The 24,387-nt window shown below is 35.0% G+C and overlaps 1 protein-coding gene across 9 annotated transcripts in view; it reads right to left on the reverse strand.

Annotated features, from left to right (window-relative positions):
- Positions 1–321: 321 nt before the first annotated feature.
- The window catches only part of LOC6048354 (zwei Ig domain protein zig-8), a 628,146-nt gene continuing 604,080 nt past the window's right edge, over positions 322–24,387 (reverse strand). For 8 of the 9 annotated variants that reach the window (XM_038258615.1, XM_038258620.1, XM_038258616.1 and 5 more), the window contains exons 7-8: positions 9,494–9,662; positions 322–1,592 (exon numbers count right to left, since the gene is read on the reverse strand). In XM_038258615.1, coding sequence (XP_038114543.1) covers positions 904–1,592; positions 9,494–9,662 — 858 coding nt within the window. In that variant the 3' untranslated portion in view covers positions 322–903. The remainder of the gene's footprint in view (positions 1,593–9,493; positions 9,663–24,387) is intronic. The other variant, XM_038258621.1, reaches the window with a different exon arrangement.

Here is a 24,387-nt window from a genome sequence, read left to right on the forward strand (position 1 = left end):
CGCTGGAGCAGAAATCCCACGTTAGAGGAAGGCCATGCCCCGGGGGGCGTAGTGCCAATAGTTTCGTTTCGAGTCTCCCCTTCAAGTTATTGTTGTGTAGATATATAGTTTGATACTTACCTACCGTTTATTGTAGTGATATGTTAGTGTTGACCTTGTGTAAACGGGTTATCCACAAACACCGTGAACACTTTTTTGAACATTTCAAGCTCCCCTTCTCCCCATGTGAAACAATGTCCCGCCCACCTCCCTCCTTGAAATGTTCAGGTGGATTGTGGATTGCCCTCAAGAATTTCGGATCCATCGAACTTAACGCACCAGTTTTACTTTTTTTTGTTTATTTTTCTCATATATACTTTCCATAATTTTTGTACATTCATTTATCATATATTGTTTTATGGTATTTTCATAATTCATTATATTTTCTCGGGTTGTGTGTCTGCAATTTTTTTTTCTTCTTTTGCTTCGTCATAGTTTTAATATGAAAATATCACTCAATGACCAATACTCTTTTATTTCCATAACGTTTCAACGTGGATTAAAAACGAATTCAGTATTTTTTTTGTTTTATTTACTTTACCTTTTGCTATTTTTCTTCAGTTGCGTTCCATTTAGATTAAATCTTTCGCTCGCTCGTGTGCACACACCGTTTTAGCTGCTTTCCTTTGGAAAATGAATTTGAAAATTGTTTTTTTAACTTATTCAATAATTCTAGTAATAGATACCTAAAGCTTATTCATAATAACAGATCACCTTAGACTAGACTTTTTTCTGTTCATTTATTTACTTTCTTTAAACTTTTTTACTTTGCGTTTTCTGTGTTTTTCTTTTCTTTTAAGTTAAGTATTAAATTTACAATAACCATCATATGATTGATTAACCTACTACGGCGTTAAAATTGTTTCATCTAACTGCGAATCGCTGATTCCACAAGTAGTGATTCAACACAAACCCAAAAGTGTGATCGTAAAGTTGGTTGAGTTGTAACATCTGTGACATTCTGTGGTGGGGCCTCCTCAGCGCTGAGGGCTCAAGGGGTGGCCGCCGGGGCAAAATGGGATCGGGTCGTCGGGGCCGATCGTTGTCGTCTTCTTCGTGGTGGTGGTGATGGTGGTGATGATGGTGCTGCCACCGTGTGGGCAGGGAAAAAGTGGCTCGCAATAGCAGTAGTAGCAATGGCTGCAATGGTTGTGTAAACCTCGCCACGAGGTCCGCGAGCGTGGTTGGGAGTGTGCTTGATTTTGTGTGTGATTGTGATTGTGATTGTGGTGGTGCTGTTACATCTAGCCTTCGTAGATCGGTCGTCTTGCTGCTTCTTCTAATTTGATTGATCAATTTGCGATAGATTGTGTGCGTAAACAACAAAAGGGGTCTAAGAACTAGCGTGGTGGCGTAGGCGTCTAGAAAAATGGCTACGTCGGCACAGGCATGCCCAGTCCGGCACAGGCCGCCAGCAGTCTGCAGCACAGCAGCGATGAGATAAACACAGACAGCAAAACTGACAGCTGGTGATGCTGGGGCGTGCGATGATGCGGTTGGCCCGCGCGCTGCATTGCTGCTGGGAACTCCCCTGGAAACAGAATGGGAAACGCCTGTCAAATTTTTCTCTCGGGCTGCCCTTAAACACAACGGTGGTATGTCTTTTTTAACGAAAGATGATAAATCAACGATTTCTTTTGAAAGCAGCATGTGTGATTAATTTGACCACTTTTGACTTTGAACACGCTATTTTCATAAGAAATTGCTGTGAAACTAAGAAAGGTGTGTAACCATCAACATTCAAATTACTCCACGAACAAACATCATTTTCCAAAATTGTGAAATTTAAACACTTTGTTCTAGGTTTCCGACTCTTCACGATTTTGAAAAATGATATTGTCCATGTACTGAAGAGCTGAAAATCAATAATTTCAATCAGTAGATGATAAATGAACGCCCATAAACAAAAACATTGACAACTAAACCTTCAAGCTCACAAAAAAGTTGGAAATTTATTTACGCGAGTTTAAGAGATTTTTCTTTACTAACAGAACACCAATGAGGTCTTCAAATAGTAGACAAAATACTTATCCTTCATGATTTTAAAATGTATAGTGGAATTTTAAGAATCAACTACTAAGCAGTTCTCTCAGATTTCGGTCATTAGATTTTTTTTTTGTATTTTTAAATCCGATTGAAATTTTTTTGGAAATTTTTTCGGCATGCCTAAATAAGCCATTTTGCATGATTAGTTTGTCCATATAATTTTCCATACAAATTTGGCAGCTGGCCATACAAAAATGATGCATGAAAATTCATAAATCTGTATCTTTTGAAGGAATTTTTGATCGATTTGGTGTCTTCGGCAAAGTTGTAGGTATGGATATGGACTACACTGAAAAAAATGATACACGGTAAAAATTTTTTGGTGATTTTTTATTAAACCTTTTGTCACTAAAACTTGATTTGCAATTTTTTTTATTTTTTTATGTAGGAGGACATAAAATGCCAAATTTTCAGAAATTTCCAGGTTGTGCAAAAAATCTTTGAGTGAGTTATGAATTTTTGAATCAATACTGATTTTTTTCAAAAAAAATCCGACCGGCTCCGTGGCTTAATGGTTACGGATTCTGCCTCATAAGCAGAAGGTTCAGGGATCAAATCCCGGCCGGTACCTTTGAAATTTGGAATCAGGAATTTGAACTTTAAATATGAACAAAAACGAAAATGAATCAGGTGGGATTCGAAACTCACACCTCTGGATTGGTGGTCTGGGACGCTAAGCAGTCGACCATCAGAAGGTTTACACTCTAGAAGTGAATTTATCCGTAGTGTTGAAATATGTTATCTTCTCATATTAAATACGCGCTGATCCCTGATTTGCCTGACGGGATTGGAAGTCTAAATATAGATCGAGTTTGCTATGATTAGGCGGGGCCGAACAATGTCCAGCGACCTCGGAATTGGACCGCAAGGAGCTCTGTCATTCTGAAACGGGTCGTTGGAAGCAGCGCGAGGGCTATCACCACCTAATACCCGGGACTGAGATAAGTTGTATCAGCATTCGGCATATACAAAGCCTGATACAAACTATACTTTCCCATAATATCGCTACCGGTTAGCGGGTATTGGATTGGACCACACACACACACACTGATTTTTTTAAAAAATCGAATAATTGGTCGCAAAAATTTTTGAACTTCATTTTTCGATGTAAAATCAGTAAAATTAAATCATTTTTCGATGTAAGATTAAATTTGCAATCAAATAGTACTGTACTGAAATATTGATAAAGTGCACCGTTTCAAGTTAAATCCATTTTGAGGTAACTTTTTTGAAAATAGTCGCAGTTTTTCATTTTTTAAATTTAGTGCACATGTTTGCCCACCTTTGAACAAAATATTTTTGAAAAGCTGACAAAATTCTCTATATTTTGCATGTTTGAACTTTGTTCTTTTCGAAAACAATATTTTAATTTTTTTTAAAACGAAGACTAACATTTCAAAAGGGTCAAACATTCAATATTACGGCCTTTTAAAATGTCTTGGTTTAAAAATTTTGAAAATATTTTTATATTTTTCATATTTTAACATTGAAAATCGGACCATTAGTTGCTGAGATATCGACATTAGAAAATGGTGTGTTGTTTGGGTGGGACTTAGAAACCATCAATTTTCCTGTTTTTAAACCTTTGCATGGCAATATCTCAGCAACGAAGGGTCGTATCAACAAAGTTCAAAAATGTAAAATATAGAGAATTTTCTCAGCTTTTCAGAAATATTTTGTTCAAAGGTGGGCAAACATGTGCACTAAATAAAAAAAAATGAAAAACTGCGACTATTTTCAAAAAAGTTACCTAAAAATGGATTTAACTTGAAAACGGGGCATTTTATCAAAATTTCACTACAGTACTTTTTGATTGCAAATTTAATTTTACATCGAAAAATGAAGTTGAAAATTTGTTGCGACCAATTATTCGATTTAAAAAAAAATCAGTATTGATTCAAAAATTCATAACTCACTCAAAGATTTTTTGCACAACCTGGAAATTTCTGAAAATTTGGCATTTGATGTCCTCTAAAACATAAAAAAAATTAAAAAAATAAAAATAGTGTTGTTTTGCAAATCAAGTTTTAGCGACAAAAGGTTAAATAAAAAATCACCATTTTTTTTACCGTGTATCATTTTTTTCAGTGTAGTCCATATCCATACCTACAACTTTGCCGAAGACACCAAATCGATCAAAAAATCCTTCAAAAGATACAGTTTTTTTAGTTTTCATGCATCATTTTTGTATGGCACGCTGCCAAATTTGTATGGAAAATTATATGGACAAACTAATGATGCAAAATGGCTTCTTTGGGCATGCCGAAGGCACCAAAAAAGTTTCAGTCGGATTTAAAAACACAAAAATTAAAATTTAAGAAAAAAGACCGATTTCGTAGAGAACTGCTCTACTAAGAAAGTTGGGGTGTTCATACTTTTTACGATTTTTCCCATACTAACTTCAACTTCGAGTACGAATGGGTAAATGTTAATCGATTTTGCTCATATGTGGCCCAAAGTTCTCAAAAAAGATCAAAGAACAATATTCAGCTTATGAAGCGAAGTTTTGAAAAAAAAAAGTTCCACATTCTGGGCACCCTATGTTCAAGCAACGAAACATTCCCATATATTGTTAGCAACTCATGAGTTTTTTAAGTCTCATCCTAACATTCCCACATTTTCTAATACCAATTTTTCAGCAACTAATGGTAAAATTTTTAATGTTGAAAATTGTTACTTATGTGAAATATTATGATGTTTGAATTAAACTTGTTATCTAGAAAACAAACTCGAATTCATTTTTTTTTTGTACATAATTTAAAAAATTTACGGTTAAAAATATCTAATTAAAAAAATGGATTTTGGAAAATTGATTGTTCTTTAGATGATTTAAAAATCACAAAAAAATTGTTTGTGTACTTATTTTTTTCTGAATACCTTTGCTAAACATACATGTTAGCAGCGCCACGATGCACAGCGAGCCCCACATTCCCCATAGTTTACCGGCGGATTCGGAACAAGCCCACTGGCAAGAAAAGGGATCGAAACAACAGGAAAAGGTTGCGTAGAGGACACACATCGCGTGCCATGAAGACGGGATAACAAAACGGTTGTCAGTTCAGCTACGAGAGAAAGTCATTCTTCCTTTGCAGTTCCTTACTGTTAAATTAGTTTTAATTATTATACTTAATCGAGTCCCTAGTAGGTAAAGTTAAGCTTTGAACTGAAAACAGTCCTATTAATCAATTTGTTCAACCAATAGGTGCAGAAAGGGCCAAAACAATTGCTTAACATCAAATTAAAAAAAACACTAATTATTCTTCAATGCTGGGTAAGATTAATAATCTTGCGCGACATTAAATATGTTTAATTGATTATTCTAATTGGTTTAGCGCGCTCCTGTGTACAACTAAAAGGCTTTGTTGCACGATAGCAACAGTATGAGGCAAAATCACTAAACGTAAGATAGTTCTCTGAAACTGTATCCTCTCACTAATAATTTTCTTAAATTGCCACAGGAATTTTATAACCTTAAAATCATAAATAAAGTTCATGAAATCGGAAGTATTTTGTTCTGCTATCTGTAACAATACAATTCGATCAGAAAATATTTTTTGCCAAATTGAACTCTTTCCTAAATAAGATAAATCCAGTATCTATTTTGCATTCTTCGAACCCAAGGTGGAAGTAATAAAAAACGGCAAAGAATTTCGCAGTTATTTTTTTAATTAGAGCAAAAAAAATTCAAAATTTTTAATCAAGACTAACTTTTCAATAGGGCCAAACATTCACTATTTAGCCCTTTTGAAATGTTAGTCTTGATTTGAAAATTTTGATAATATTTTTTTGAAGAGATCGGAAAACTCACGAATGGTTCATATTTTAATTTTGAAAATTGGACCATTAGATGCTAAGATATCGACATTAGAAAATGGTGGGTTGTTTGAGTCCCATCTGCTGCAACCTTCCATCGGTCCCGGCCTTGGTTGTTAGGCAGGCCGTTAAGTCATTCCAGGTGTAGGAGTTGTCTCCATGCCATGAGTACAAACAACACACCAAACCAAGCCTACTCCGGTGGAATCGCAGGCGGCGGTTGCAATCCGAAGGTCGTCAGTTCAAAAACTGGGGTAGAAGGTTCCTTAGAGTAGAAAGAGGTTTGGGTGTTGTCCCCATTCAAGCCTTCGGACTCCTAGGTTCGAGCAGAAACTTGCAATAGAGACCACAAAAGACCTGGGGGTCGTTAATGTGGATGGTTTGATTTTTTGGGTTGTTTGAGTCAGACTTGGAAAATATCAATTTTCCTGTTTCAAAATGTTTGCATGGCAATATATCGTATGAATAAAGTTATAAAAGCAAAATATAGAGAATTTTCTCAGCTTCTTAAAAATATTATTTTTATTTCGAAAGTGGGCAAACATAGGCACTAATTGGGTAATTCTCCGCCAACTCACACAGCAGTTGCCCCGACCCCTCTTCGATTTGCGTGAAACTTTGTCCTAAGGGGTAACTTTTGTCCCTGATCACGAATCCGAGGTCCGTTTTTTGATATCTCGTGACGGAGGGGCGGTACGACCCCTTCCATTTTTGAACATGTGAAAAAAGAGATGTTTTTCAATAATTTGCAGCCTGAAACGGTGATGAGATAGAAATTTGGTGTCAAAGGGACTTTGTGTAAAATTAGACGCCCGATTTGATGGCGTACTCAGAATTCCGAATAAACGTATTTTCATCGAAAAAACACTAAAAAGTTTTAAAATTCTCCCATTTTCCGTTACTCGACTGTAAAAAATTTTGGAACATATCATTTTATGGGAAATTTAATGTACTTTTCGAATCTACATTGTCCCAGAAGGGTCATTTTTCATTTAGAACAAAATTTTTCATTTTAAAATTTCGTGTTTTTTCAAACTTTGCAGGGTTATTTTTTAGAGTGTAACAATGTTCTACAAAGTTGTAGAGCAGACAATTACAAAAATTTTGGTATATAGACATAAGGGGTTTGCTTATAAACATCACGAGTTATCGCGATTTTACGAAAAAAAGTTTTGAAAAAGTTGGTCGTGATCGATCATGGCCATTCATGGTCACCTGCGACAGACACGGACGACGAAACAAAGAGAAACGCAAAAAGTAACTTTTTCAAAACTTTTTTTCGTAAAATCGCTATAACTCGTGATGTTTATAAGCAAACCCCTTATGTCTATATATCAAAATTTTTGTAATTGTCTGCTCTACAACTTTGTAGAACATTGTTACACTCTAAAAATAACCCTGCAAAATTAGAAAAACACGAAATTTTAAAATGAAAATTTTGTTCTAAATGAAAAATGACCCTTCTGGGACAATGTAGATTCGAAAAGTACATTAAATTTCCCATAAAATGACATGTTCCAAAATTTTTACAGTCGAGTAACGGAAAATGGGAGAATTTTAAAACTTTTTAGTGTTTTTCGATGAAAATACGTTTATTCGGAATTCTGAGTACGCCATCAAATCGGGCGTCTAATTTTACATAAAAGTCCCTTTGACACCAAATTTCTATCTCATCACCGTTTCAGGCTGCAAATTGTTGAAAAACACCTCTTTTTCGCATGTTCAAAATGGAAGGGTCGTACCGCCCTCCGTCACGAGATATCAAAAAACGGACCTCGGTTTCGTGATCAGGGACAAAAGTTACCCCTTAGGACAAAGTTTCACGCAAATCGAAGAGGGGTCGGGGCAACTTTTCCCGATTTCGTGTGAGTTGGTAGAGAATTACCCAATTCTAAAAATTAATTACTTCGTCTGTTTTTAAAAAGTTACCTTAAATGGCTATAGCTTGAATACGATGCACTTTTTGATTGCAAATTCGATTTTACATCGAGAAATGCACTTGAAAAATGTGTGCGACCAATATTTCAATTTCGATTTATAAAAAAAAACAATATTGATGCTAAACTCGGTCAATGATTTTTTGCACGTTCTGAAATTTCTGAAAAGTTGGCATCCCCTAAAACATATTAGAAACAAAAATATATAGTGATTTTTTTTTTCAAATCAAGTTTTAGTGACAAAACGTGAAATTAGAAATCATCAAAAAAATTTAACCGTGTATCATTTTTTTCAGTGTAGTCATGGATAAGAACCAATATCTTTGTCCAAGACACCAAAGGGATCAAAAAATTCCTTCTAAATATACAGATTTTTGAATTTTCACAAACAATTTTTGTATGGACAGCTGCCAAATTTGTATGGAAAATTATATGGCAGCTTTGGGCATGAGCGGGTTTCCAATTATGGGAGGCACAAATTATTGAATGCGGTTACAGACATCGCTCAAATATTTCAGAAAAAGAACTCTAAAAAAACAAACTCAAACCTCCGGGTTTCGAAACAAAATACAATCGAAAGAGCGCATCGAAACCTCCGAATTGGTAATAAGTTTTTATTCTGGGACGATTCGTAACCCGTGCACTACACAGAAAAAAAAATCATGGTAATATTACATCTGGGAAGGGGTACATCTTTTATGTCAGAAAAAAGGTGTAATTTTACCTCTGAAAATGTGTAATTTTACCACTTTTCTGGTGTAATGTAACTTTTTCAGTCTAAATTGAGGTAAAATTACATCATAAAAGAGGTAATATTCAGCCTTCCAAAATTAAAGCTTCCAAATTTACATTATTTTTTTCTGTGTAATTTCCAAAGATTTCTGAGTTTATTCAAAAGCCAAATTTTGTAAGAAGGGCAAAATTGTGCAAAAACACACTAGAAGTTTTTTAAAGCTCGAACTCACAAAAATTTTCATTTTTTGCTTTTTGGGTGTTAATGAATCTTCCTTCAGTAAGAGATAATCATAAATTCACTGAAATTTATAAAATGGTTCATTGGAAATTTTCACAAAATAAAATCGCAACCATGAAATGATTATATTTTGAATTTCTGTTTGATTTTGTAAATTACCATCATCAGGTGGGGTAGTGACCCAATGTCACCCCTGAAAACGTTATTCAAACCGATTTTATATCGATGATCGAAAAATTAGTACACAGAAAAAAATAATGTAAATATGGAAGCTGTAATTTTTGAAGGTTGAACATTACCTCTTTTATGATGTAAAATTACACATTTCCAGAGGTAAAATTACACCTTTTTTTACATTAAAGATGTACCCCTTCCCAGATGTAATATTACAATGATTTTTTCTGTGTAGCTTGATCCTCTCTACAAAACAAATGGTGGAATTAAATTTTATGAAATTTTGTTAAAGGGACCATCCACAAACCACGTGGACACTTTTTTGGAAATTTTAACCCCCTCCCCCCTCGTGGTCAATTGTCCATACAAAAAAAACCCTCCTCCGTAAAGTGTCCACGTGGTTTATGGATGGTCCCAAACTAAGCTTAAATTAAACCAACGCAATTTATGGTCAGCTCACCTCGGCCCAGGCCGAGCAATTCCAAACATCGGGAGTAGCTGCAGCACTTACCATTCAGCACATGCACGGTGACACTTTTGCTTTTGGCATTGGACGGATTGCAGGTGTACTGTCCAGAGTCCGACGGCCGGGCGCTTTGGATGAGCAGAAAGGACGTGGTCGTGTCGCCCTTCTCCGTGATGACCGACACTCCGCCGCGGGGCGAATCGTAGCTGATGATCTGCGGGGAGGGGGAGAGAGAGAGAGAGAATGCTCGTTATTAATGAAACATTTATGGAAAATTCCCGGTTGTTGTAATCACGTTTAGCAAACAGCTCTTGCAGCCCCAGCCAAACGCTCGCTAATTAAATGCACTCTGATTTTGCTTTCATAACTGGGTTTAACCGTAATCACTCAAATATCGAGTGCTTTTCATTGGTTTGATTATTTGGCAGTGCGTTCTGTGGAAATAGTTCAAACATCGAGCCAAGTGGTTTGCGCTTTTGTGGATTTCGATGAACCACTAATGTAAATGATGTCGATTTGAAAAGGGAGCAACGATGCATAATAAATACTCTTTTAATTATTCCATTGCAATAACAACTATGATAGGTATCCTATCCATTTCCGAAATTTTAATGTAATGGTAAAATTTTAATTCATGAGAATGCAAAGCAAGAGGCCAATTGATATGCAAGTAAAATGTTGAAGCTTTCATTTTCTCTTTTTTCAACTGAAATCCAATTTATTTTATGCCAGGTACTTTACAAACCTTGTTTTACACATTTCTGCGAAATCCCATCAAACATGATAACCTGCTCTAACAAACCTTTTCATGTAGTACTACGGTAAACACTTTCCTGAAATCGAATAAAAACAGTCACTTTGACGACGAGACGAACCCCCCTCAAGCGGTCTCTCGTGGAAGTCAAGAGAAGTGAGGCTACACGGGGGGCTGCAATTTGATTTTTCTATCAAGTTGTGATTTTTTGCTCCCCCACCATCGTCACAAGGAGATTAACATATCGATAGACTTTTTGCGGTTTATCCAACGTGCCACGTTGAAGAATGATGGAATTCTAGCTGTGGTTCTGATCAGTTTATTTAATGATAAGCAAATAACTTTTTTTAGTATTTATTTTATTTTTATAAAGATAATATCATCGATAATAATATTTCTAGATTTCTTTTTTAAAATGTCCTATGTGCATAGAAAACCCATGGCGCATTGGTGGTTTTGAAAAAGTAATCTAGATTTTTTATACATGAATTATTTGGGGTGACTTAATCCCTTTTATTTTACAGTCAGTGAAAGCAGAATTAAGTTTGATTGATCGGTTTAGTTTTTTTGTACATGGATTTTTTTTTGCATTATTAACTAAATCTTACTGTAGTTTGACCAATTTTTCAAATATTTTGTAAAAAAAATTATCAGCTTTTGTGAACATGATTAGTTATGGTCCAAATATGGAGACAACTAAATTATAAAACGTTACTTAATCCACCCTTAGGTGGTTGGTGCCTTCCTCTCATTCAAAGGGTAATGCTATCCAAAATAGACACGCTCGTGAGAAGGTCTTTAAATTACCTATCCAAAGATAGGTCGCATGATATATTTGGAATACGTTTTCATCTAAATATCTGAGGCTAGCTCCAAAAAGTGTATAAATAACTCTTAAGTGCTTATAACTTTTGATAGGGTTGTCAGATCTTCAATGTTTTGGACGCGTTGGAAAGGTCTTTTGATTACCTGTTCAACGAAGGGTTGCATGATAAATCCGGACAACGTTTTCATCGTGATATCTGAGATCCGGCTTCCAAAAAGTGCATAAATAACACTTAATTGCTAATAACTTTTGATAGGGTTGTCAGATCTTCAATGTATTGGTCGCGTCTTTTAAATACCTTTCTAAAAATGTATAACATGCTGGGGTTTCTTACAAAAACCACCCTTTTTACAATCTTCCGGACTTTAGTCAAAATCGTTTTTTTAGCATAACTTTTGAAGTACTTTACTAAACTTCATAATTTTCAATAGGGACTAATGCAGGGGTGCTCAAAGTTTTTGGAGGCCAAGCCAAATTTGAAGCTCAAATGAGGTTGCGGGCCAAATTTACAAAAAAAGGTTATTAAAAAAAATTAATTACGTTATTTTGATTTAAAAGATTAAATTTTTGTTATTTAAAAAAATGTCAATTCAAAATAATAGACAATACAAACTAATGGTTTCCTATCGGTATTGTTGATTTTATTGTTTTAGGTAGGCAAGGCAATTTGAAAATAAGTTTTTAGCTGAATGTACTTGTGTTTTCAAAAAAAAAAAAAGTTTTGTTTCGAAAATGGTGACATAAAATGTTGAATAATTTATCTAAAGGCGTAATTTTATTTATAAGTTTAGTGTGGCTTATGAAAAATCGTTGAGAGCCAGAATTTCAAAACTTCAACGAAAAAAATGTAAGCTTCCGTATGGTTTAACTGCAATCATTATTTTCAAAAAAAATCGACAAAAAACATTTAACAGAAAAAACATTTATATATTTCAACGAAAATAAACAAGAAATTATAATATTTTTCATAAACCTAAACATGTCCAAATGATTCTAAATGCAAAGGAATGCATATTTATTTAATTTCAGCTGATTGCACCTAAATTAAGTTTTTTTTTAAGTTTTAAAGTTTTTAGGAAATATATTTTTGCTCCTTGTTTGCGAGCCAATTTATTAAAAATGGAAGAGGGGTGGGTTGATTTTCATCGACGAAAGTTTTGAAAAATATTTGCTACAAACTTGATCCTCAGATTTCCACAACTTGTCTGCCTGAATCAGTTGGTAGTCAATCAGATGCGTTATCTAACTGTAATGAGTTCAAATCCTGAAGGAAGTGCAATGTATGTTTCAGAGTCAGTTCATAAAAGGGTTATTATGACTTGCAAATTAATAAAGAAAACTTATATTTTGGCAAATATTCCAGAATTCTACCAAAGTCAAACTTGATCTTTTTTTTATATATTTCTAAAAATGTTTGATGAAAGTTTTGACAATATTTACTAGTTTCACTCACATTGAAACCTGTGAAATTGTTTTAATTATTAAATACAGTCAATCCTCTTTTTACGCGACCTCCTTTTACGCGAAATTTTTTTACGCGGTTTTATTTACGCGAAGAATTCAAAATAACGCGAACTCAATTTACGCGAAAAATTCAAAATAACACGATCCGATTTTAAACTGCCGGAAGTCTTAACCTTTATGGTCATATCTTCCTGTTCAACGAGGACCACAATCAGGGTTTTTACAATCAGTAGCCTCGGTATACTCTACAACATATTGGGATGTTCTGGACAACTAAGAACATCCGGAAGTCACGAATAGAATATCTATCTGTTCAACGGGTGTTTGTACCGGTGTATCCACCATCGATGTAGCTTCAGGTAGCTTCAGTGAGCCACGATGGACTCTCTGCGATCTGTTAGAATGTACGAGGTTATCCAGGAACTTCCGGAAGTCATGGCCTGGATATCTACCTAATCAACGGGGGTCTGTATGGCTATATTAACCATCGGTATAGCTTCAGGTAGCTTCAGCGGACCACAATGGACTCTCTGCGATCTGTTAGAATGTACGAATCATTCAGGAACTCCCGGAAGTCATGACCTGGATATCTACCTGATCAACGGGAGTCTATAATGCTATATTAACCATCGGTATAGCTTCAGGTAGCTTCAGCGGACCACGATGGACTCTCTGCGATCTGTTAGAATAAACGAGGTCATTCAGGAACTCCCGGAAGTCATGACCTGGATATCTACCTGATCAACGGGAGTCTATATAACTCCGGTATAGCTTCAGGTAGCTTCAGCGAACCACGATGGACTCTCTGCGATCTGTTAGAATGTACGAGGTCATCCAGGAACTCCCAGATGTCATGGCCTGGATATCTACCTGATCAACGGGGGTCTGTATGGCTATATTAACCATCGGTATAGCTTCAGGTAGCTTCAGCGGACCACGATGGACTCTCTGCGATCTGTTAGAATGTACGAGGTCATCCAGGAACTCCCAAATGTCATGGCCTGGATATCTACCTGATCAACGGGGGTCTGTATGGCTATATTAACCATCGGTATAGCTTCAGGTAGCTTCAGCGGACCACGATGGACACTCTGCGGCATGTTGGATTGTTTTGGGTCATCCAGGAACTCCCGGAAGTCATGGCCTGGATATCTACCTGATCAACGGGGGTCTGTATGGCTATATTAACCATCGGTATAGCTTCAGGTAGCTTCAGCGGACCACGATGAACACTCTGCGGCATGTTGGATTGTTTTGGGTCATTCAGGAACTCCCGGATGTCATGGCCTGGATATCTACCGGATCAACGGGGGTCTATATGGGTGAATAAACTATCGGTATAGCTTCAGATAGCTTCAGTGGACCACGATGGACATCCTGTGGCATGTTGGATTGTTTTGGGTCATCCAAGAACTCCCGGAAGTTATGGCCTGGATATCTGCTGGATCAACGGGGGTCTATATGGGTGAATTAACCATCGGTTTAGCTTCAGATAGCTTCAGTGGACCACGATGGACACTCTGCGGCATGTTGGATTGTTTTGGGTCATCCAGGAACTCCCGGATGTCATGGCCTGGATATCTACCGGATCAACGGGGGTCTATATGGGTGAATTAGCTTCAGGTACCTTAAGTGGCCCACAATGAACAATTTGTGACATGTTAGATTGTGTAGAGACATCCAGGAACTCGTCCTCAAATACGAATGCTAGTTCTAATGGGACATTTATGCGTTGATCAGGTAGATATCCAGGCCATGACTTCCGAGAGTTCCTGGATGACCCAAAACAATCCAACAAGCCACAGAGTGTCCACCGACTGAAGCTACCTGAAGCTATACCGCTGGTTAATATGGCCATACACACCCCCGTTGATCAGGTAGATATCCAGGCCATGATTCCGGGAGTTTTTGGATGACCTCGTACATTCTAACAGATCGCAGAGAGTCCATCGTGGCTCACTGAAGCTACCTGAAGCTATACCGATGGTTAATTCACCCATATAGACTCCCGTTGATCAGGTAGATATCCAGGCCAAAACTTCCGGGAGTTCTTGGATGACCCAAAACAATCCAACATGCCACAGGATGTCCATCGTGGTCCACTGAAGCTATCTGAAGCTATACCGATAGTTTATTCACCCATATAGACCCCCGTTGATCCGGTAGATATCCAGGCCATGACATCCGGGAGTTCCTGGATGACCTCGTACATTCTAACAGATCGCAGAGAGTCCATCGTGGCTCACTGAAGCTACCTGAAGCTATACCGATGGTTAATTCACCCATATAGACTCCCGTTGATCAGGTAGATATCCAGGCCATAACTTCCGGGAGTTCTTGGATGACCCAAAACAATCCAACATGCCACAGGATGTCCATCGTGGTCCACTGAAGCTATCTGAAGCTATACCGATAGTTTATTCACCCATATAGACCCCCGTTGATCCGGTAGATATCCAGGCCATGACATCCGGGAGTTCCTGGATGACCCAAAACAATCCAACATGCCGCAGAGTGTTCATCGTGGTCCGCTGAAGCTACCTGAAGCTATACCGATGGTTAATATAGCCATACAGACCCCCGTTGATCAGGTAGATATCCAGGCCATGACTTCCGGGAGTTCCTGGATGACCTCGTACATTCTAACAGATCGCAGAGAGTCCATCGTGCCCAGACATGCATCCGCTCTAACTCCTCTTTTAGAAGAACTTGTTTGGCATTTCACGTAGAAGATACCCAGCATGTTGTGCCAGTGATTAGAATACGCTTATTACGCTTGTCTGTTAGGCTCCCGAATACCCTGAGAGATTATTTTGAAACCCAACTGAGATATAGGTTAAGAACTCTTAATTGCACTCAAAGAGCTTTTAAGAAGTTCTTCTTGAGAGCTTAAGAAAACATTTACATGAAAATATAGCTAAAATCGGGTTTTCCAATGAACCAATGTTTTCTACACATTATTCAAGCCAAAAACAAGAGATTTTTACCTAGCAACAAGCTTAACATTGCTTTAAACGAAAATGCCATCTAGAACAAGCTGAGTGCCGTTAAAAAGAGCTCATAGTGCCGATGCACGTCTGATCGTGCCTCACTGAAGCTACCTGAAGCTATATCGATGGTGGATACACCGGTACAAACACCCGTTGAACAGATAGATATCCTGGCCATGACTTCCGGGAGTTCCTGGATGACCCAAAACAATCGAACATGCCGCAGGATGTCCATCGTGGTCCACTGAAGCGATCTGAAGCTATATCGATGGTTAATTCACCCATATAGACCCCCGTTGATCCGGTAGATATTCAGGCCATGACATCCGGGAGTTCCTGGATGACCCAAAACAATCCAACATGCCGCAGAGTGTTCATCGTGGTCCGCTGAAGCTACCTGAAGCTATACCGATGGTTAATATAGCCATACAGACCCCCGTTGATCAGGTAGATATCCAGGCCATGACATTTGGGAGTTCCTGGATGACCTCGTACATTCTAACAGATCGCAGAGAGTCCATCGTGGTCCGCTGAAGCTACCTGAAGCTATATCGATGGTGGATACACCGGTACAAACACCCGTTGAACAGATAGATATCCTGGCCATGACTTCCGGGAGTTCCTGGATGACCCAAAACAATTGAACATGCCACAGGATGTCCATCGTGGTCCACTGAAGCTATCTGAAGCTATATCGATGGTTATCACCCATATAGACCCCCGTTAATCCGGTAGATATCCAGGCCATGACATCCGGGAGTTCCTGGATGACCCAACACAATCCAACATGCCGCAGAGTGTCCATCGTGGTCCACTGAAGCTTTCTGAAGCTATATCGATGGTTAATTCACCCATATAGACCCACGTTGATCCGGTAGATATCCTGGCCATGACATCCGAGAGTCCCTGGATGACCCAAAACAATCCAGTATGCCACAGAATGTCCATCGTGGTCCACTGAAGCTATCTGAAGCTATACCGATGGTTAATATGGGCATACAGATCCCCGTTGATCAGGTATATATCCAGGCCATAACTTCCGGGAGTTCTTGGATGACCTAGTACATTCTAACAGATCACAAGGTTACCATCGTAGGTCACGGAAGCTACCTGCAATTATTACGATGGTGGATACACTGGTACAGACCCTTGTTGAACAGGTAGATAATCAGTTCATTACTTCCGGAAGTTCTTGGATAACCCAGAACATCCCAACATGCTGTAGAATATACAGCGCAGGTCACTGTAGCTATTTGAATAACCCGTAATTACATTATTATTATTAAAAAAATATAATACTTTATAAAACTAAAAAATACTGAAAACTCTTTTTGCGCGAGCAATTCAAAATAGCGCAAAATTCAAAATAACGCGAACTTTTTTTACGCGATTTTTTTTACGCGAGAACCAAAATTCGCGTAAAAAGAGGTTTGACTGTATTATGAACAATTTTTTTGTATCCTAAAGTGGGAATCAAAATATTAATAAATCATAAACTTTTTTTTAATAACAAAAAATAAAAAAGATTAGCGCATATAAAAGTAAATATAAACCTTAACTTTGAAAAAGTAAAAAATAACATTACAAGTGGTCAACGGGCCATTTTACATGATCATTCAAAATGGGCCCGCGGGCCATAAAATATCACCGCGCGGGCCACGTTTGGCCCGCGGGTCATACTTTGGTCACCTCTGGCCTAATGGGACCCCAAGACGAATACAATGAGACCAAAACGGTCCAAATCGGTTAAGCCAGTGCTGAGATAATCGAGTGCATATTTTTTGGTGCACAGACCCACACAGACATTTGCTCAGAATTCGATTCTGAGTCGATAGGTATACATGAAGGTGGGTCTAGGAGGTCTAATTGAGAAGTTCAGTTTTCGAGTGATTTTATAGCCTTTCCTCAGTAAGGTGAGGAAGGCAACAAGTGTCCACGTGGTTTAATTATGTCCTTTGAAAATAAATATATCACTTTAGAGTAGTTTAAGGGTCATACTGAAGCTCAACTAGGGCTGCGGAGTCGGGTCATATTTCAAGCGACTCCGACTCCAACTCCGACTCCGACTCCAGCTTTCTGAGTAAAGCCGACTCCAACTCCGGCTCCGGCTTTCCACAAATTGTTGACTCCGGCTCCGACTCCGACTCCGGCCTAGCAACTCTAGCCGACTCCGACTCCGACTCCAGCTTTCCAAAATTTGTTGACTCTGGCTCCGACTCCGACTCCGACACCTAATCTGTATTTGAAATATTCAAAAAAGCATTTTCAGCACAACAATTTTCTGAGTAAATTTGAATTTTGTTGTTTGAAAAATTGTAACATTTTATTTAACTACTTTAAATTAAAATTATTTTTTTAAAGTTACTGAAAATTTCAGTAGTGCAGATTTCAGTAAATTTAACTGAATTCAGTATTGAGAATTTGGTGTGCAGTAACTATCAAAGATACCCTGGTTTTGAAAGAAAACAATTTTCAAAGTAACTTTTTTTAAAGCTTTTTTGAATTTATTTGAGAAGACGTACATGGACATTGTGTGATCCAGCCCAGTACACAATTTAAACATACAAATCATGAGAAAAATTGTTTAATACGGTTTTATGATTTCCATTTCTGAATAGATCACATATTAAAACTCGGTTAAACTTAATTTAAAAATGTTTAGCGATATGCAACCTTCTCCAAAGTTGTTTCTTGCCTTATTTTGCACATTTTGATGAGTAAATGACGCATGAAAAACATCATTTCACAACAACGAGACGAGTTGTTCCTTTTAATTCCACCATATTTTTTTTTTTTTGCTAAAACGCTCAACCAAACCACAATCATTTGACAAGTTTCCAGAATAGTTATTTTAAAGTTTACAATAAATAATAAAGGAATTAAAAAAAAAAATAAAAAATGTATGACAGAAATTTCGAGATGAAATATTTCGCTCTTAGAAGCATTGCAAAGCTGAGAAAATTTCCTATAAGATACAGTAGTGATGTCTTTTTTTCTGGAAATGATTGTTCTACACGCAACCGGGACCGGGCGAAAAACGAGCGGAATCCCTCTCGAATTGAGTGAAAAATCCTTCCGCTCACGGACAGGTGAGAAAACCCTCGCAAATTTGTTGGGGGAAAACCGCACGAACGATGACAACTTTGAAAACACACACATGCATACGTTTTCTTGTCTGTATTTGTGTTGCAGCAGTGTATTGGTCGAACCGCCCTTTCTTTCGATGTATTAGTGACATAACTTTTGTAGCTGCGCCTGTATTAGTGTGATGATTTTGGTTGGAAAAAAATAAAAAGCAAAATTTCGTTCACAAAAATACAATTTATTTGCAATGTCACACTGTTGGATGTGCCATCAAATTATCCTGTCCGCACCAGGTAAACTTCGGGAGAACTAAGCGGCTTCTGGAACAGCAGCCGGTTCGGCAGCCCTGGATCTGTGACGTCGTCGAAAATTCTCAATCTGCCGACGACTTTGGCATCAGGGTCTGGGACAGAAGCAAGGTTTTTACTTTCATCCATTGTTGAAGCTGAAATTGAGAATGAAATTTTACAACATTCGTTAAAGAAATAATCAAATGCTAACTCACCGTTAAAATCAAGCGACCGCTTAAAGTTTTCAGCTGCTCGGGCCTGGAAGAAAACCAGAAACGCGCTGCACTACGTAAACCACCAACTCGAAGTGAACAACCAAATCGAACTGTCATGGCCGTGCGGCGAAGAATGCGTTACTGTTCTTAGAAGGTTTAGGAGGTCAGGAAACAATTGCATTCGAAAAAGTAATGGTGATTTGAATTTTTTTTTTATACTTCGTTTTGGAAACCATATTCATATCAAAGTGTTTAAAATTAATGCAAATTGTTTTTAATTGCTTACCTTAATTTGTTTAATTTTATTTTTAACTGTTTTAAATTGTTTTAAATGGTTTCAAATTGTTTCAAATTGTATTAAATAGTTTTAAATTGTTTTAAAATGTTTCAAATTGTTTTAATTATTTTCAACTGTGTTTTAAATTGATTTAATTATGTTTAAAATGATTAAAATTGTTTAAATTATGTTTAAATTGCTTTAAATTGCTTTAAATTGTTTAAAATTGTTTTAAATTGCTTTAAATTGTTTTAAATTGTTTAACATTGTTTTAAATTGTTTTTAATTGTTTTAAATTGTTTCAAATTGTTTTAATTATTTTTACATTTTTTTAAATTGTTTTAATTATGTTTAAATTGCTTTAAATTGTTTGACATTGTAATAAATTGTTTCAAATGGTTTTTTAAATGTTTTAAAATTGCTTTAAATTGTTTGAAATTGTTTAAAATTATTATTTTTTTAATTGTATTAAAATTGTTTAAAATTGTTTCAAATTGTTTTAAATTGTTTTAAATTGTTTTAAATTGTTTTGAATTGTTTTAAATTGTTTTAAATTGTTTTAAATTGTTTAAAATTGTTTTAAATTGTTTTAAATTGTTTTAAATTGTTTTAAATTGTTTTAAATTGTTTTAAATTGTTTAACACGGTTTAAAATTGTTTAAAACTGTTTAAAATTGTTTTAAATAGTTTTAAATAGTTAAAAATAGTTTTAAATAGTTTTAAATAGTTTTAAATAGTTTTAAATAGTTTTAAATAGTTTTAAATAGTTTTAAATAGTTTTAAATAGTTTTAAATAGTTTTAAATAGTTTTAAATTATTTTAAATTGTTTTAAATTCTTTTAAATAGTTTTAAATTGTTTTAAATTGTTTTAAATTGTTTGAAATTGTTTGAAAATGTTTGAAATTGTTTGAAAATGTTTAAAATTGTTTGAAATTGTTTGAAATTGTTTGAAATTGTTTGAAATTGTTTGAAATTGTTTGAAATTGTTTGAAATTGTTTAAAATTGTTAAAAATGGTTAAAATTGTTTAAAGCTGATTTAAATTGTTTTAAATTGTTCTAAATTGCTTTAATTTTTTTAAATTGTTTTAAATTGTTTTAAATTCTTTAAATTGCAAAACAAAAATTTAAAACTGTTGAAAAATGTTTTAAACTGTTCAAAAATTTTAATTTTTTACTTGTTTTATTGTATAACAATAAAACAATAAAACAATAAAACAATAAAACAATAAAACAATAAAACAATAAAACAATAAAACAATAAAACAATAAAACAATAAAACAATAAAACAATAAAACAATAAAACAATAAAACAATAAAACAATAAAACAATAAAACAATAAAACAATAAAACAACAAAACAATAAAACAATAAAACAATAAAACAATAAAACAATAAAACAATAAAACAATAAAACAATAAAACAATAAAACAATAAAACAATAAAACAATAAAACAATAAAACAATAAAACAATAAAACAATAAAACAATAAAACAATAAAACAATAAAACAATAAAACAATAAAACAATAAAACAATAAAACAATAAAACAATAAAACAATAAAACAATAAAACAATAAAACAATAAAACAATAAAACAATAAAACAATAAAACAATAAAACAATAAAACAATAAAACAATAAAACAATAAAACAATAAAACAATAAAACAATAAAACAATAAAACAATAAAACAATAAAACAATAAAACAATAAAACAATAAAACAATAAAACAATAAAACAATAAAACAATAAAACAATAAAACAATAAAACAATAAAACAATAAAACAATAAAACAATAAAACAATAAAACAATAAAACAATAAAACAATAAAACAATAAAACAATAAAACAATAAAACAATAAAACAATAAAACAATAAAACAATAAAACAATAAAACAATAAAACAATAAAACAATAAAACAATAAAACAATAAAACAATAAAACAATAAAACAATAAAACAATAAAACAATAAAACAATAAAACAATAAAACAATAAAACAATAAAACAATAAAACAATAAAACAATAAAACAATAAAACAATAAAACAATAAAACAATAAAACAATAAAACAATAAAACAATAAAACAATAAAACAATAAAACAATAAAACAATAAAACAATAAAACAATAAAACAATAAAACAATAAAACAATAAAACAATAAAACAATAAAACAATAAAACAATAAAACAATAAAACAATAAAACAATAAAACAATAAAACAATAAAACAATAAAACAATAAAACAATAAAACAATAAAACAATAAAACAATAAAACAATAAAACAATAAAACAATAAAACAATAAAACAATAAAACAATAAAACAATAAAACAATAAAACAATAAAACAATAAAACAATAAAACAATAAAACAATAAAACAATAAAACAATAAAACAATAAAACAATAAAACAATAAAACAATAAAACAATAAAACAATAAAACAATAAAACAATAAAACAATAAAACAATAAAACAATAAAACAATAAAACAATAAAACAATAAAACAATAAAACAATAAAACAATAAAACAATAAAACAATAAAACAATAAAACAATAAAACAATAAAACAATAAAACAATAAAACAATAAAACAATAAAACAATAAAACAACAAAACAATAAAACAATAAAACAATAAAACAATAAAACAATAAAACAATAAAACAATAAAACAATAAAACAATAAAACAATAAAACAATAAAACAATAAAACAATAAAACAATAAAACAATAAAACAATAAAACAATAAAACAATAAAACAATAAAACAATAAAGCAATAAAACAATAAAACAATAAAACAATAAAACAATAAAACAATAAAACAATAAAACAATAAAACAATAAAACAATAAAACAATAAAACAATAAAACAATAAAACAATAAAACAATAAAACAATTAAACAATTAAACAATAAAACAATTAAACAATTAAACAATAAAACAATTAAACAATTAAACAATTAAACAAAAAAATCAAAAATCGATTTTATAATTTTAAATTATTAAAGTGAGTAAATCCTGAGCCACACTGCAAGATGATTTTGAGCAGGTCGGCGAAAAAATACAAGCACGCATACATGTACGCATGACAGACGTGTGAGACGTAACTGCGCGTGAGTGTTTGGTTCTTGGAGAATAAAATTAAAACGTCTTTTTAAGATGGTATGGGTGTGTTCCTAATTTCTTCAAATCGGGAGGGATTTCCGCACAATTTGAGCCTTGTACCGCACAAATAAAATTGAAGGGGCCACCCTCGCGGATTTCTCGTTTGCGTGTAGAAAACACGCCGTGAAAATATGACAACGAAAAAGTATGTTTTTTTCCGTGATTAAATTATCAAAATCAAATTATTCACTTTACAGCTTTGCCTTGGCGTTCTCGATAACGAGATTCCTACTAGAAACTAGATGTCCGAAGGCTTGATTGTAGAGGCAATTGCAAACCTCTTTTTAAATCTAAGCTTCCATCCACCCCGGGATTCGAACTGACGACCTTTGGATTGTGAGTCCAACTGCCTACAAGCGACTCCACCGAAGTAGGACCCAACGAGACGACTCGTACACCTAGTCTGAGCTGTCGACCTAACTTCTAGGTTAGACCGGGACCAACATTTACTTCCCCGTCCGACGGAAGGCCTGGTCAGACAATTCTCGTCTCGAAAAATGCCACCGGGACCATCTGGGATCGAACTCAGGCCGACTGGGTGAGAGGCAACCACGCTTACCCCTACACCACGGTTCCCGGCTGATTCAATTATCCGAAGCGAAAATTGCAAAGGCGAGTAAACCACATCTGGACAAACTTCGTGCAGTCAAAGCCGTGAAAAACGAGTACATATTTTGATTCACATTTCCACACACGCACAAAAATTTGTACAGTTTTTGATTCTGAGTCGTTAAGTATCAGTAGGGTAGGTTTAAGAGGTCAAATTGAAAAGTTATTTTTTCAAGCGATTTTATAACCTCTTCACAGTGATGAAGGCAAAAAGAGTTGCGTTGGAGAATTTGAACGGTGTGCGTCGCGGTCATCACGCAGGATTTTCGTTGCCGTTTCCGTCTTTGTTGTTCCCCCGATTGTGTGTGTTTTGACGAAGAACTTCGTCTTAGGGCTCTATACAGGGTAGCAATCCAAAATTTCGCGGAGCGAAATGTAACGAAAAGAAATTAATCGCGACTGCAAGATTTGTAACATTAATATCTCAGCTCCTGTTCAACACACGTAAAAGTGATACCCACCAAACGAAAGGGGAGATTTCACGCATTCTTACTATACCTAATTAATGGCCATGAAATTTAGTTGAAGCACTTAAAAACTGAGTTTAAATTAATAAAACTGCTTCCACACAGCAAGCAAGCACGCACACAACACACACACGAACACACTCTCTCTCTTGACTCCGCCCCCAATGCCTTGCCCTGCGTTTGGCCTTGACACAATTTGGCGATTTTTTCCTTTTGTGCTGCTGCTTCGTAAGAGTAGCGATTTGATATAAAAGGAGGTGCCGATCCAAAATCAAGTCAAATCAATTTTGGACGCCGACCTGGAAGGAGCTCCTGCTGTTGCTGATGCGGGACCGAGGAGGAAACCAGCCACTAGGAAATCCACGATCGGACGACGTTGCCATGGAGATTTTGCGGGACGGAACCAAGGAAGGACGCGCGGGGTGACGGATTCCACAGCTACACAGAAAGCTGCCCTCACCCCTTCGCTTTCTTTTTGACAAATTTGACATTTTGTCAGCAGTGGCCACCACCTAGAGTGGCCGGAGGCCCTGGGGATGTTCCGATAAGGGGAAATTTGCGGAACCATAAGAGTTGGGGCAATATGGGTATCAAACTCTAGGGTTTGTGTGTTGTGTCTTTAACACATGGTTCAGAATGACTCTTTGTAATAAATTGTAGTCCTGATAGCGTCTTTTTATTGTTTGACAAATATTTCTTAAAAATTGTTCAATGCTGAAAGTTTAACATAGAATTGATTTCATATCAACTGGCCCGAAAATCTTGCCATTACGATAAG

This window comes from Culex quinquefasciatus, chromosome 3 (genome assembly GCF_015732765.1).
Source record: "Culex quinquefasciatus strain JHB chromosome 3, VPISU_Cqui_1.0_pri_paternal, whole genome shotgun sequence".
Classification (NCBI taxonomy): domain Eukaryota; kingdom Metazoa; phylum Arthropoda; class Insecta; order Diptera; family Culicidae; genus Culex; species Culex quinquefasciatus.